At 43.1% G+C, this 14,537-nt stretch overlaps 2 protein-coding genes across 3 annotated transcripts; both read right to left on the bottom strand.

Moving 5' to 3' along the window:
* Window positions 1-1,638: 1,638 nt before the first annotated feature.
* LOC135611296 (LRR receptor-like serine/threonine-protein kinase GHR1) lies at window positions 1,639-8,640 on the bottom strand. Of its 2 annotated transcripts, XM_065106930.1 has the most exons (7): window positions 8,501-8,640; window positions 8,233-8,386; window positions 6,987-7,052; window positions 6,120-6,905; window positions 4,677-5,921; window positions 2,675-4,225; window positions 1,639-2,451 (listed from the first exon to the last, which is right to left on the bottom strand). In XM_065106930.1, the coding sequence occupies exons 4-7, from the start codon at window positions 6,142-6,144 to the stop codon at window positions 1,868-1,870; spliced, it is 3,405 nt and encodes a 1,134-aa protein (XP_064963002.1). In that variant the 5' UTR covers window positions 6,145-6,905; window positions 6,987-7,052; window positions 8,233-8,386; window positions 8,501-8,640; the 3' UTR covers window positions 1,639-1,867. The 2 variants fall into 2 exon arrangements, with proteins under 2 accessions (XP_064963002.1, XP_064963001.1); XM_065106929.1 differs by having other exon boundaries at window positions 8,233-8,603.
* A 180-nt stretch (window positions 8,641-8,820) lies between these two features.
* Window positions 8,821-14,151, bottom strand: LOC135611298 (GDP-L-galactose phosphorylase 1-like). Its single transcript, XM_065106932.1, has 8 exons — window positions 13,956-14,151; window positions 13,056-13,529; window positions 11,910-12,028; window positions 11,771-11,830; window positions 11,452-11,682; window positions 11,183-11,365; window positions 9,418-9,669; window positions 8,821-9,170 (listed from the first exon to the last, which is right to left on the bottom strand). The coding sequence occupies exons 2-8, from the start codon at window positions 13,147-13,149 to the stop codon at window positions 8,976-8,978; spliced, it is 1,134 nt and encodes a 377-aa protein (XP_064963004.1). The 5' UTR covers window positions 13,150-13,529; window positions 13,956-14,151; the 3' UTR covers window positions 8,821-8,975.
* Between the last annotated feature and the right edge of the window lie 386 nt (window positions 14,152-14,537).

Raw genomic sequence — 14,537 nt, 5'->3', positions numbered from 1 at the left:
AGACATCATCGTGGAAGTGATTACCAGCAACATCAATGAGTCGCTGTTGCCTAGTAGAGCATCATACGCATGCATCCTTTTTCGCACTAACGATAAGCTCAGGAGCTTCCAGTCCTGCCTTCGATGGATGGATGTGCATCAACCAATCCAACGCTAAGCATATATTGATCTTTGGTCCCTCGTCCTCCTCTTAGGCATCTTGTCTCCATTTTCTCCCACTTTGTCCTCTCTTGTTCCCTCACCTATCGTGCTTATGACATGATGATTCAACTTTCTCTCACCTTCAGCCTCTCCTACCTTTGTCTCTTTGTCTTTATCCGTCGCTACGACCTCCGCCACTTTCTCTTCCTCGACAAGCTAGTCGGAGAGAGCGAGTAAATGCGAGAGAGCTACATGGACTAGCTTCATAGGAGAGGTGGCTTACAAGGTATGATGGTACTCGTCGAGATCGGAGCAGGTGGCGTTCGCGGTGATGCTCTTCGTTTGCTCTACCTTCACGATAATGTGCTTCATCGGGGAGGTGGCTTATAAGGTATAATGGTACTCGTCGGGATCGGAGTGGGTGGCGTTCGTGATAGTGGACAACACCGTGGTGGGCAATGTGATGACATACACCATGGAGCTAGTGATTGACATCCGGTAGATCCAGCCCGCTAGCTCTAAGGTGCATACCACCGTGTCGCCCACCATAGCATTGCTTGCCATCATGAACATCACTCACTTCGATCCTGACGAGTACCACAATACCTTGTAAGCCACCTCCCCCGCGACGAATGACATCATGAAAATTGAGAGCGGGAGGAAGGAGCGATTGAGTTGGTCCATGTGGCCCTCCTACACTCGCTTGCTCTCTTCGACCAACTTACCAAGAAAGAGGAAACGACGAATGAAAATGAAAAGACAAAAATAAAAGAGAGTGAAGGCAAAGATGAGAGAGAGCTAGATCACCACGTCATATGTGCAACAGGTGAGGAAGCAAGAGAGGGCAAAGCAAAAGACAGGTGAGGAAGCAAGAGAGGGCAAAGCAAAAGACAGTGAAGACAGACACCCAAAAGGAGGAAGACAAATTTGAAGACCACTACATGCCTAACGTTAGACTGATTGACACACATCCACCTACGACATAATCAAAAACTCTTGGGCTCATCGTTAGCACGGGAGAGACTACGTGCATACAACACCCTACTAAGAAGCAATAGCTCGATACTGTTGTTAGTGGTCACTTCAACGAAAAATAAAAACCGATTGATTCTAGAATCATGGTCAAGACTAATCCACATAAATGTTGTAACTCCATGCAACATAATATCTGTAAACTTCATTAGAACATCACCAACACTTAACACTTGCACGAAGAGTATGATGTCAAGATTTTACTTGCAGCGACGACATACGTCCGGTTCTTGTTCATGCCACTTCCGAGTATGTCTCCATGCCCTACCATCAACATTAGGCACCAAAACAAAGCTCATTAAAAGGATACTCAGCAATGTAGTAGCTAATATCCACCACTTACCGAGTATCTCTCCATGCCCTACCTACCGTACAAAAGCTCATCAAAAAGGATACTCAGCATTGTAGTAGCTAATATCCACCCTGCCTGCATGCAGCTCAGAAACAACATGAGAGACTGGTACATATTATCAATGGCGGGATAAAGGATCACTACAGCAAAATTTCAAGAATGATCTTAAGCTCCTGACCAGCATGCACTGCAGCTTCTTTCTGGAACACAATGGCTACACAGATTCATTGATACTGAGCAAAGCTGTAGCAAATCCAAGTTGGCAAGCATCGAGGTAAAGCCAGCTCTTGGAATTTTGCTAAAACGTAAACAAAGTTCTACACAGATTGCTCGGCCGAAAGCTCATATCGATGACAGATCCTCGTACACGGACTTAATACCTGGCCGCTCCGAGAGAGGACGAATGCATCTCAAAGCTATTCCTAGCACCTCTTTCATACCTTTTGATGCAACCAGATTGGCTGCATCAGCAGCCATCATGGGATCGAAGCAGTCCGATCCTCGCCCCTCTGCCACCCTCAACCTGACCCAATCTGTAAGGTCGACGCCCCCTTCCTCTCCGGAGACAACATCCCCTGCGCATCTGCCGGTCAGTAGCTCCAACAAAACCACCCCAAAGGCATACACGTCTGACTTGAAGGACGGGGAGGGCTTCTTGGATGCTGCCAACTCCGGTGCACGGTACCCCAGAACACCTGCATCGAGGATCTGCTCAACTGTTCCTGATTGAGTCATCAGGCGGTGAAGGCAGTAATCAGAAACACGTGCATTGAGGTCGAGACCATCAAGTAGGATGTTAGTTGCTTTAAGGTTGCCATGAGGAGTGGCACGGTCGAAATGGAGATAGTTGAGGCCTCGTGCAACATCAACAGCAATCTTGAGCCGCTGAGCCCAGGTTATCAGTGGGCCTTTCCTCCCGGGTCGATCTGAACGTAAAAGAACAATTAATAGGTTGCCAACATGATCTTTATAAACATGAAGGTGCCACAAAAAGGTTAGTCTGGTCCTTTCCATCCTAAGGATCTATGCCTAGGTATCTTTATACTGAGATAAGAACAAGAAAAACCAAATTCACTAAACCAATAACGATTCTTCTTTTTAATAAAGACATGACAAATAGTGGTGTTGAAGCTCGGAAACTGTGCATACCGTAAAGAAAACTTGCAAGGCTTCCAGGCGAAACATAATCCGACAAGAGAAGTTTCTCATGCTGGGTAGGCCCCCAGTAGTATCCACGCAAACCCACCACGTTAGGATGCCTGATGTTTGCAAATTTCTTTGCCTCTTTAGAAAATTCTTTCTTCTGTTTGGCCACTCCTTCTCTAAGCCATTTCACTGTCAAGAATACCCCATTATCTAATGTAGCCCTGTAAGATGTCCCATGACTGCTCCTTCCCAACACTTCTGCTGGTGCCCGGGATAGCTCCTCCGGAGTCAGCGTGATTGTTTCATCCAAGAAATGTAAATCACCGGCTAGCCTATCAGGTGATCTGACATCCAACCTCCCGAGATTTTCCTGTGCATATATATCACCAGAATCTGGTGACCATGAAAAGCGACTTTTCTTGGATGGTGAAAACCCAGCAACTGCAGCCATCTTCTCTTCTGGATCAAGTATCTCTGATGAAGAACCTTTTCGGGGAGCCATAAGATCATCAGCTGAGATCACCAGCGAGCCACCAGATTCTCTACTCTTGCCTCCTGCAGTTTCCGGCAAACTCCTCTTTTGGTAATTCTTGTCCGAAACCTTGTCAGATCCAGATCCCCTGGAAGCTCTCTTATAATGCAAAATGATGGCTAAGAGAACCAAAATAACAAGGGCAGCAACACAAGCAGCAACAATTGCAGCAATGACAAAAGCTCTCATCCTTCTGTGACCAGGACTTTCAGACGGAGAATTAGCAGATCCAGGTGTACCACCTGGAAACTCTAATCTGGAATTTCCTGGATGGAAAGAAGAATCTGGGAACTTCCTAAGGTTATCCGGAACGGATCCAGATAGATCATTGTACGAAGCGTTGAAGTATACAAGTGTGTCGGGCAGGGATGATGGCAAGGGACCAGAGAAGTGGTTAAGTGAAATATCAAGGGAAGTGAGGGCAACAAGTTCTGTAACAGCAGAAGGTAGTGTTCCAGAAAAGTTATTTGCAGAAATGTCCAGGGCTTGGAGGCCAGTCAAAGAACCGAGACTTTCAGGAAAACTACCATTAAAGAGGTTTCCAGATATATCAAGCACATGGAGGTTGGACTCGTTGGAAAAAGATGGCGAGAACACGATGTTACCAAAAAGCATATTGTTTTCGAGATGAAGCTCTTGCAGTGTGGAAGAGGTTAGTAGGACATTTAGAATAGGACCACTGAGCTGATTGAAACTGAGATCAAGGATGGTCAGCTTGGGATACTGAACAAAAACTTCGGGGATAACATCTACCAGAGCATTATGGGAGAGGTTCACGTAGCCGAGTAGCAAAAACTGGGAAGTTACATCGGGAATAGCCCCTGTCAACCGATTCTGGCTAAGGTCTATGTATTGAAGGTCGTTTCCCCACTTTGCAATTACAGACAAATTCCCAGTAAACTGATTATTTGATAAATCAAGCACCGCACAGCTTCCTTGGACCACAGGAAGCTCACCAGAAATAGCATTAGAGGAAAGATTAAGGATCCGCAAAGTTGTTGACGTGATCATGTTAATATGTCCTGCCATAGAAGTAAAAGAAACATGTCAATCTGCATATGAAAGCCGAATACTAGAGAAACAGTACAGTGCTCCAGCTTCAAGATGGCAATGAAACTGAAATCGTCAAACCGACATAAAACATGTTCCACATGCAATGACTATTCCTTCAGATTCCTTTTTGATATATCAATCCCAAGGTAGATAAGGTTTTATGAGCCCTTGGCACACATAATATAACCAAAAACTAGTAATTGATCACTATAAACAGATATCTTACCAAATATTACCAAAATTTAGTGTTTGAATTGATCTCTAATGTACTATAATCAAGTGACACGATTAGAGATTTCACATAGAAACATGTGACACACATATCATGGACCATTTCCTAGAATTAGTCACAAATATCAAAGCAAGCATACAAGGTAAACATGAAAGAGATTTTAAACTTCCACTAAAATAACTACACACCTGTTAGATCGTTTGCGCTCAAATCCAGTTCACTTAAAACCAGAGAATCTCCTTTGAGAAGTCCACTTGGTAGTAAACCAGTGAACTTATTGTTTCCTAGCTTTAGAACCTCGAGGTCATAGACATAATTAAACCCTGGAAGCTCACCATACAGCTGATTGTAGCTTAGATCCAAGACTTTCAAGCTCCCAAAAGTGGAAATTCCAACTCCAATCAGCGGACCAGTAAGTCGATTGTTGCTGAGATTCAAATACCTAATAGTTTCAGAGATATCTGACAAAGACTTCAGTTCCTTTGGACTTGAAATCAGCAAATTCACACTGAGATCGACATGAATGACACTCGATGACTGCATAAGAAAGTTCCAATCGACACCACCATCGAGCTGGTTCTGGCTCAGATCGATGGACTCCAGAGTGGGAATCAGTTCCATCCCAGTTGGGATGCTTTTGCTAAAAGCATTATGGGAGAGGTTTAATGACACCAAGTTCCTGAGACCTGTTAGTGAAGCCGGCAAAAGACCCGAGAGAAAGTTACGACTCACATCAAGAGATTTGATCGATGCCAGTCCTCCGATGGATTCGGGCACCGGCCCTGTGAAGTTGTTCCCGGCCAAGGTCAAGTTCTTCAAGGTGCGAAGCTTTCCGATACCCGAAGGTAGCTCGCCGGAGAAGGCGTTGTTGGAAATGTCGAGACACTCCAGGCTGCTGAGCTCAGCTAGATTGTCCGGCAAGCTCCCAGAAAGGTTATTGTTTGCCATGGAGAGCATTAAGAGCATCGTCAGATTAGCAAAGACAGAGAGATCGGCGCGGCCAGAAATGCCATGGTTATCGAGGACGACGCCAGCGACGTTCCCACCGTTGCAGACGACGCCGTTCCACGATGAAGGGCAGCCGTTGAGGTCGATGGACTCCTCGTTCCAAGAACCCGAGACGTAGCCGGTGGGGTCATGAGTAATCCCCTTCTTGAATGCAAGGAGAGCCAGGATATCCGGCGAGGGGAGTTGCGCTGCGCAAGGGATTGCAAAAAGAAGCAGCACAAAGATTCTTCTAAGGAGCTCCATTTCTCTTCCGATACCAAATCCAGCGACAAAGCTGTTGCTACTACAACTCGAACGATAGAAGGAGAACCAAATAAGAGCCTCTGAAACCCTAAGTCGTGCTGTTTTACCCAAATCTAGCATGCCAAAGACCCAGCATTTGCGATCAGAGTAGGGATCTATTCTCTCTCCTTTCGTTACAGCAGCTGAGATATCCCATGAGCCGAAGAAGCATCAAAGATTCAAACTTTGAAGCAGAATGGGGGGTTCGGAGAGGGGGATTAGAGCAAAAAAAACAGCAACTTTTCCAAAGATCCGAGTCACGGGCATGAAAAGAAGGCGGCTTTTCGAGGGGAACAAAAATCTTAGAAGCTAAAAAGAAAGGAAGACTCGACTTTTTCTACCTGCGACAAGGAATGCGGGGCGCATTAAGAGCGCTAACAACTCCACCGCAACGAAGGGGGACAAGAACTCAGTAAAGCTTCCAGCGTTCAAGTCCGGCAATCAATGGCGCGGGCCCGCGAAGATACCCCTTCCTCCCCAAGAACCAAAAACACCAACAAACACGAAAGAAAGAAGAACCCTAGAAATCGGATCAAAAAAAAAAAAAAAAAGAAGGGAAGAAGAGGAGGAACAACAACAGCGAACGAACCCTAATCCACACGGGGAAGAGGACGCCTAACCTTAACCCTAGAAAGGCCGTACGGCATCCTCACCGAGCTCTGTGGGCTTTGCTCTGTGAAGCTCGCTTTTATTTGCGCTATATATATTACCCGCCAAAAAGGGCTGCGCGCCTCGCGGACCCCAAACGCCCCTCCAATCCACCGAATTAATCGAGGGAGGTAAGATTTCTTCTATATACCCGCGGCGTCCCCGACCTTTTCCACGGTGGACGGAAGTCATCATCAACATTGTGAAGCAGAGGAGAGCGGGTGCATAAAATAAGGGGGGTGCATTTAGTGCTCGCCAGCGTGGCACTGGGAAGTGGGCCCGGACCGGTGAGATCCTGACACTTGATTTCTTTGACCGCTTTCTGCTACCAGCCGTGGCTGCCACTGTTCACAGTTCCATGGAGCTGTTGGCATGTGAATCGGAGAGAGAGAAGGGGGACGGACGGGCTACCTGTCACTCGGAAAGCTTCTGGTCGTGGCAGCAGGACAAGCGATGTGAGTTGGGGATTTGTGTTAGATCTGCAACCGGAGCCAAAATGAAACCGTCTTAGATCTGAGAAAAAAAAAAATTAGAGAGAGACGAGGACGGCTGAGGTGTACCGAGGAATTGCTTTCAGGTTGTCACGGATGAGTGTCTCAAATTAGTAAGGAACAAGAAATGTCAACCTGCATAAACATCGAAGCAGACAGTGAATGACTTCTGGGCTTGATCTTCACTATAAAAAAGAAACGAAATGTATAATTAGTTTGAGACATTGAAAGGAAGAAAATTAGGTGATTGTATTCACAAACAACTTTTTCTATGAAAAAGACAAAAAAAAAAAGAAAACATTCCATCTGTAAATTGCAAAGACGAAGTCAACAAGAGCAGAGTCAGCTAGCCTGGGAACTGATCGTGTGAGATTAAAAAAACAAAAAACAAATGAATCATAGGATATCATGAAAAGAGGTTTAAGGTAAAAGAAAGAATCTTGGACTCATTTGGTGGATCTGTTGATCGAGTACATAAAATGAGGAATGGATTATGACCGGAACAAGAACCCAGGACTAGTAGTCCAACGGAGCAGAAGGAATGGAGGCTCAAGGTTTGATCAGCATGCATATTTCTCATCTTCCAAAAGGTTCTCATGGGTTGAGAGGTGAAGCCTAGCCTGTTTTTTGTTTATATGATACTAAACCAGTGGAATTGCTTTGGATTCTGTGAGGAAGCATATGTCTTTTATGAGTGGGAGGGTAATGGGGTTCCCAGTCCAGCAGTAAAAAAAGGTAAGGGGGGCCTCCGCAGAAGGCGTGTCGAAAAGTTATCATGGAGTGGCAGATCATGATTCATTGGCAAAAGCCAAATTTGTAGCTGAGACCTCTCGGCATCTGGTTGAAGCCGATCCAGGTGGTGTTCGTTTTTATTAAACAAACACGGAGGGGGCTTGTTGGTTGGACACAGCAGTGACAGGACCCAGAACCATGAATCGTTATGTTCGCGGTTGCTCCTGGTCTCTCTCTCTCTCTCTCTCTCTCGTACATAGACAACAGGAGCAAGGATCCGTGTCATGGAAATCAATACACGACCACGCCCTACGCTGTCAACAACTGACTTCAAAGCCAGGACCAAGTACACAGGTTTATTTATAGGACTAGGACCCATGATGCTCTATGAAATCATCTCTTGGTCGGTCTTGAGAGTTAAGTTGCTGACTCCACAAGTAAAGAAATGGTCGATCTAACATTATGGATCATTCCACTAAGCTTTGGAGCCATGAATGGGTCACAGTACCAACTAAGCTGGGTTGGGCACATCTTTGACATCGACTAAGCTGGGTTCCGAAACTAGCTCGCTCAAGACTTATACCTGACGAAGATGTTCCACGAGTAAAGTTGATCGAAGAAGATTTGAAGCTGGAGATTGCAATAACCATGCGCTTCTTACAGAAGAATACACAGAATTCTCAAAAAGCAGGAGGATTTCATCGGACGGACCATCACGTGTCCCTGTGAAAGGAATCCTGAAACCAATTACACGAGCAGGAAGATCAAAAGTCAGAAACACCAAAAACACACCATGGAAACAACAAAACATACTAGAAGAACATTAGCAGAACCGGATAATAGTTGGCTACCAATGATGACAAGAGCGAGTCTCGTAGCCCAATTGTAGCAAACCAAAGCTCCAACATCAGCTATGTTCAATGAGAACTACTACGGATCGAATCCAAGCCACCGTCTCAAGAGCTCCAACATGACTACGACTAGCACTTATGTGGTAACACGGAAGAAGTAGAAACTTTTACAGTATTGCCGTTCCAAATTTGCACGCATTTTAATGCTGCCTTGTGATCAAAAAAATATTTCACCTAATACAGACAATATCTCAAAACAATACACAAATAACTCAACTTTCAATTCTCCGGACCTATCAAGCAAAACTCTTACAACCATCTTATGCAATAATAAGAAAATAGGTTTCATTAAACGGTAGTAGAGCATGGCATTCCGTCACCATTTTTTTTCGTAGATAGATACAATGGGATAAACAAAAGGGCAGCAGCAGCAGTCTAAGATCCAGTCCTAGTTGCACCACATTGAACAGAAAAATCAAAGTATGAGCTTAACTGCAGCATTGCAACATTGCTGCATGAGATTTTTAAAATTGTAGACATCAAGTGACACAGAAGCCAGAAGCTTTGATATGTCCACCTCTGTGACATCATTAAAATCAGATTTTGCATCATACACAAAGTAACCACCACATTCCCAGGTAGAAAGACGGTATCCCAAAAGTGTATAGACCTGTTTCAAGAAAAATAATATATATATATAAAGCTCCAACTAAGAAAAGCAAAAAAGCAATAGTCAACCTGAAAGTAAATCCAAAATAACCAATAAACTTCTTACATCTACAACACTTAAGTGTTTTTGATTCAGTAAAAAGTGCTACATACGTAACCTTGTACTGATAGTTTCTCATATTTACAATGCACTTGTTAGGGCAATTCATAAGTTTCAATGTATTTGCACGAATCAGTCCAATTATTACCTGAGGAAACAAAAAGATCCTTGTGCCACAGTCAGAGATGAGCAGACTGAATGCAGTACCATTGTCATGCAAATAAGAACACATTTCCCCCACAATTTCAACTAATGCTTTCAAGTTCTTGCTTACGAAAACTACAGCCTTCAGAGGATAATCTGCAACTTCACCGATATATAAACCTGTTGTGAGCAAATTACCATAGATGGCAGTGGTTGGAAGAAGCTCCACTGGTAAAGGATCAGCAAAATAACAAGCCTGTTCAAAAATTCAAAGCAAATTCAGTACAAGAGAACTTTGCTATGTGACATTAAAACTTTGCCAAAGGAAACTAGATGAGAAATTTCTTTCTGAAAATACCTTCTGTCCTAGATAGATTTTTCAGAAGAAAAGAGATCCAAAATGCTGTCCTATGAAATATCAAGCAATTAGAGTCATCGAGTGGTAGCATTCAATGACTAAACCAGAGTTGAACCTCTCAGGTCAACCTGACGGAACCAAATCAAGTCACTCATTGCTTGTTGAGTCAGGGTCAGACAAACCTGACCTTTTGTGGCATAAAAGTAAATCTCACCTTGAGCCATCAACCCAACTCAGCACAACCAGTTGGAGTGGAACCAAATTGTACGTTATTCCTTTTTTTCTCCCAAGAGAAAAGTACACCAACCTTGACCTATCAACCCGCCATTCATTATATGGCAGGGTCCTGGTTGGGAAACTTCAATCACTTAGAGAATCAGGTAGGCTCAAGATCAAGACTAGATTAATCCTACTACCCAGCCAAAATTGATGCATTGTCAGCCACAAATATTGAGTGTGTGTTCACGTAAAGTTATCTGCATGTGCAGAAGGTGGGACCTTTGGTTTTCACAAACCAGTAAAATGAGAAGGAATGAAAAACATAGATGAAAAGGTCATCTGTCTCAGTAGATACCCAAATGACCCAAAGTAGTTAAATAACACAGACCATTGTATCTAGATAACAATAAAATAAATAACAAATCTAAAATTCAAATTAATTATAGAATATGAATCATTCTCAGTAATAGATATTACACATTGTGCTATACAGGCGTGCCACTTTGAGAGTAATATGGTATTGTCTCAGGAAAGCTTTCATATCATATATAGGGTCGATAAAATAAGAATTCCGGATTCATCTATCAGCCCACATGATAAAAGAAAAATGAAAGATTATACAGGTCAAGAGAAAAAATGAATACAGCATTGGCGATTGGAAGGAAAAGCAGGGTGAGCAAGTGTAATGTCAAAAGTTCCTGTCCAAAGAGAATGCTAACTAGTTGTGGGATATCAGGTACTGACACATAGCAGCATGATACATCAATCATGGTGATGACATTGTGCAGCATTCCCAATAAAGGTAAACAAATTACAAACAGGTCAAGGTGACTGTCTTTCTTGGTAATTTCTTTTTACTGAAGACCAATCTAATGATCTCCACAAGTTCATTTATCATGAACATTACCAATACCTAGAGTACTGACCACTCCAAGCTTGTCAGTTGCATAAAAACATAGAACTAGTTACACAATGTCGGATACAAAATGACGAATGCTATAGAATATACATATAAAAGCTAATTGTATCTGCAATTATGGAAAGTCTTCAGCATCTGCACTGACATATCTTTTTCTTCACTTTTTAGAAAAGAAACACATCATATTTATAGCATGTTTACTTTCCAACCAAAGCTCAGCAGCAAAATAACCCAATGACCAAACTATTAAACAAGATTCAGCAAAATGGTTACCTGAAAACATTTATGATCCAAACTTCTAGAAGCATCATAATCAAAAAAGATATGAAACGAGCGGTTAGCTACTTCAGCAGTGATCTGTGACATCAATCCAAGAACTCTTTTATCTAAGAACTGAGGCATCTGATGGACATCATATGGTACCAGGAAAATGTGGCCATATTCAACTGGGTTTGCCTTCAAAAAAAGATCAGATAAATAAACAATTCAAATTGTACAGAAGCTCCATAGTAAGTTGTGAACACATCTGCAAGAGTACTTACATTAGCAATAATCAAAATCCCATCCTTAGGCAGCACAGTTGAATAAACAAGTTCAGAGCCCTCCTTTTCTCCACAAGACACACAAAAGAGTACATCCTCCCTGTGAGTTTTCATATAACTTGATCTGATAGGGCTCAGAGACTGGAAAATCTTCTTCTCAAGATCCATAAGGATATTTATGCACCAATTTTCATTCAACTGAGCAATAAACTTCTTTCCACCAGTGATCACCTGGGAAGGCAGCAACAAGCTTAAAGCTTTAGCAGTTTGTAGATTAGTGAGACTAAACCTATGCACATTAATCATTTGGAAAAAGCACCTTCATTTGGCAACTGGAAACATCATATCTAAGATGACCCTTCCAGGCATGGTCCTCCCACTGCAAGTTCACAGTGTCCATGTTAAAAAAAATCCTAACGGGGATCATAGTACAAGAAGAACTCACATAGCAGGTGTACCTGCGAGAGAAGGACGATGTCCAGTAGACTATGTCTTCCCTCCTCGAAGCACGGTAAGCCCCCACAAGCCCCATCAGTTTTTGTAGGTATACCAAGCTGATAAACATTTGTAATAATGCCTGAAATTAAAAAAAAAATAAGTGTGCAGGAATAATGGCTAGATTTGTTAGTATAAGAAAAACAATGTGCACAACTCATTTCAAGCAGAAACATAGAGTACACAAGCATAGGAATATGTTCAATGAAAAAGAGGTAGACTACTCTCTCTACCAGCACATATAATTAGGAAACCATCAAGAGGCATTTTGAACTTTGAACATATTGGACACAAGTATCTGTTACTGATATCGATTTGTAAAAGCATAGCATCCAAGTCACAGTAGCTGGTATTCCAAAAGCACTTATATCATTGGCAACAGTTAATCAGATATATTTCAAATTCCTTATGAACTTAAAAACAACTACCTACATCTTTTACTTGATTTATTTGTTTCATGCACAACTCCATAAGTCAAGTTGATTAATCATTAAAACAAGGCATCTCCTGAGACTAAGTTAGACACTCCACCCCAGAGCCTAGAGAAACTAATGGAAAGAGTGATAGAAGATGCAAGACACCATGCAACTTTATGCATGTAAAAGGCATTTGACTTATCGCAACAGGAAAACTAGGAAGTCAAACAATAACCAATATAACATGCTTGTATGGGAAAATTCTAAGCAAATGCAACAAGAGAAAAATCTACCAGGCTTCCATATTTTAGGTACTTTGTTGCAAAGCTTTAAATTTTCTTAAACTATTCAAGTGAAATCTAATTTTACTAAGTTACATTGCTTAAACCAGATAAAATTAGAAAATGTAGTAGCACAAAAATGACAAGGATTTCTTTAAAATATACTAAATAGATGCCCTCATTTAGCAAAACACACCAAGCAAGAATATCAGGCATAGCTGAGTTTTGGTGCAAAAATATGGTTTTAAGCATTTCATAACAGATACAAATCCTTATAGAAATGTGAACAATGTTAACAAAATTGTAATTGAATAACCACACTAACTGAAAAAGGGGTTAGGTTATGTAAATAGTCCCAACAAATAGAACTTTCTATTGTGGTAAGGAGAAAGATGGCGAAAAAGCCACTAACTTCGTAGAGACAACTGATGACTTTTAGACTGCTCAGAGCTCGTGTTCTGCTTCAGATACGCATATTCATCTTCAAACTGATTGACCGGTGCCATACTTGTATACGTCTGCGATGCCTAACTATACCACCTATAATCTATATACACTAAACTACTTCCAATCAGATTTCAATCCCACCGCCTGCAAGGAACGTCAGATCCGAAGGATGCCCACCAGCCGAAGGTAGAGCCCCCCTGCCACCGTGGAAAGAAGGGGAAGCAAGCAAAAACTTAGGAAAGCACTGAGAGCATGGGCTTCCCCTTCTACTTAAAGCACGGTACTCTTTTCTTGGAGCCGTGGTTGTGTCACTGAAGCCAGCCCTAAATGGACCAGCAATTCCCCAGCAGTACCGACGGAATCTCAAGAATCGGCGAGCAGCAATTCATCAGCCCCCAGGCATCGACTCTTCGTCAAGAATCTGTATGGTTCCTCGATTCTGCAGAGACGACAAGAATGAGGAAAAAGAATCAGGAGATACGTCTCCAACCAAAAGAATCAAGAACATGTAATCAAGAATTGCAACATATTCACGGATCCAAATCGCCAATCAGAGGCAGAAGACACGTCACAAATATCTCCGTCAAGACATGAAGAGAAACAGAATCTCCAACCGAAAGGTACGATTCGCATCCCACAGATAATTCACCTTTCGGTAAAACTCGATTCCGCCGATTCGACGCAAAAGGGCGTCAGATACCCGAAAATCGGGTCGTAACAGAACAAATCAAAGCGCGGGAGAGAAACGACTTCTCGGAGGACCAAATCGAGGAACGTAGCTACCGATCAAGAACAAAGAAAGAAAAAAATTAAGAGAATTCCGTGGTAAAGATCGAAGAGAGGAGAGGAAGGGAGGCAGAGATACCTCTAGGGTTCCTTTGGGAGAGAGGCGAGGAAGGCAAAGACAGGAGACGGGTGGAGGAGTTTCAAACGCTCGTGATAACCCAGAGGTGACGCTATCGTCGCTATTTATATGCAGCCGTCCCAAGATACTAATAATTGACAAGCGCCTTTTCCATGCGGTCATCCTACCCAGGTTGCCGTCTTCCGCTGTCAATAGTGGGTCCCGCACGGGATCGATTATGGCCTCCGACCGCAGGACAGGTAACAAAGCGGGTAAGAAGACCAAACGACTGGGTGACAGAGGCGTATATGACTCCATCTTGAAGCACAAATCTCCCACAAATTGCGGGACCAAAAATAGTACGTGTAAAAGACACCTCATCCCGTCGGACCTTTATCTGAGCCCCATCCGAGTAGGACCCGCCGAAACAGAGGCGTGCGTCGACCCGGTAAGGGAACAAGCGGGTAACGTTAGGAAGGTACCCTTCCGTGGTGCGATTCCTGTGTCTCGGCCGAGGCACCATTCACGCAAGGGCCTGCTCCCGTTGGCTCACAGATGTCGGGCCCACAAAAGTGGGACCCCTTTCTTCAAACAAACTGAGGG

Source organism: Musa acuminata, chromosome BXJ2-4 (assembly GCF_036884655.1).
Source record: "Musa acuminata AAA Group cultivar baxijiao chromosome BXJ2-4, Cavendish_Baxijiao_AAA, whole genome shotgun sequence".
Lineage (NCBI taxonomy): Eukaryota > Viridiplantae > Streptophyta > Magnoliopsida > Zingiberales > Musaceae > Musa > Musa acuminata.
Note: the sequence above shows the minus strand (reverse complement) of the source record. Positions and strands in the feature narration are given on the sequence as shown.

What these genes read in the sequence shown, in the direction of transcription:
- LOC135611298 (XM_065106932.1), bottom strand. Translation starts at nt 13,149, where the DNA reads ATGGCACCGGTCAATCAGTTTGAAGATGAATATGCGTATCTGAAGCAG. An exon ending in ACATCGTCCTTCTCTCGCAG is followed by an intron (nt 11,831 to 11,909) that starts GTACACCTGCTA and finishes GTGAACTTGCAG; the next exon opens with TGGGAGGACCATGCCTGGAA. An exon ending in TGGATCATAAATGTTTTCAG is followed by an intron (nt 9,670 to 11,182) that starts GTAACCATTTTG and finishes ATTTTTGAACAG; the next exon opens with GCTTGTTATTTTGCTGATCC.
- LOC135611296 (XM_065106930.1), bottom strand. Translation starts at nt 6,144, where the DNA reads ATGCGCCCCGCATTCCTTGTCGCAG. An exon ending in CCCCGCATTCCTTGTCGCAG is followed by an intron (nt 5,922 to 6,119) that starts GTAGAAAAAGTC and finishes GGGATATCTCAG; the next exon opens with CTGCTGTAACGAAAGGAGAG. An exon ending in CCTTGCAAGTTTTCTTTACG is followed by an intron (nt 2,452 to 2,674) that starts GTATGCACAGTT and finishes TTTTACGTTCAG; the next exon opens with ATCGACCCGGGAGGAAAGGC.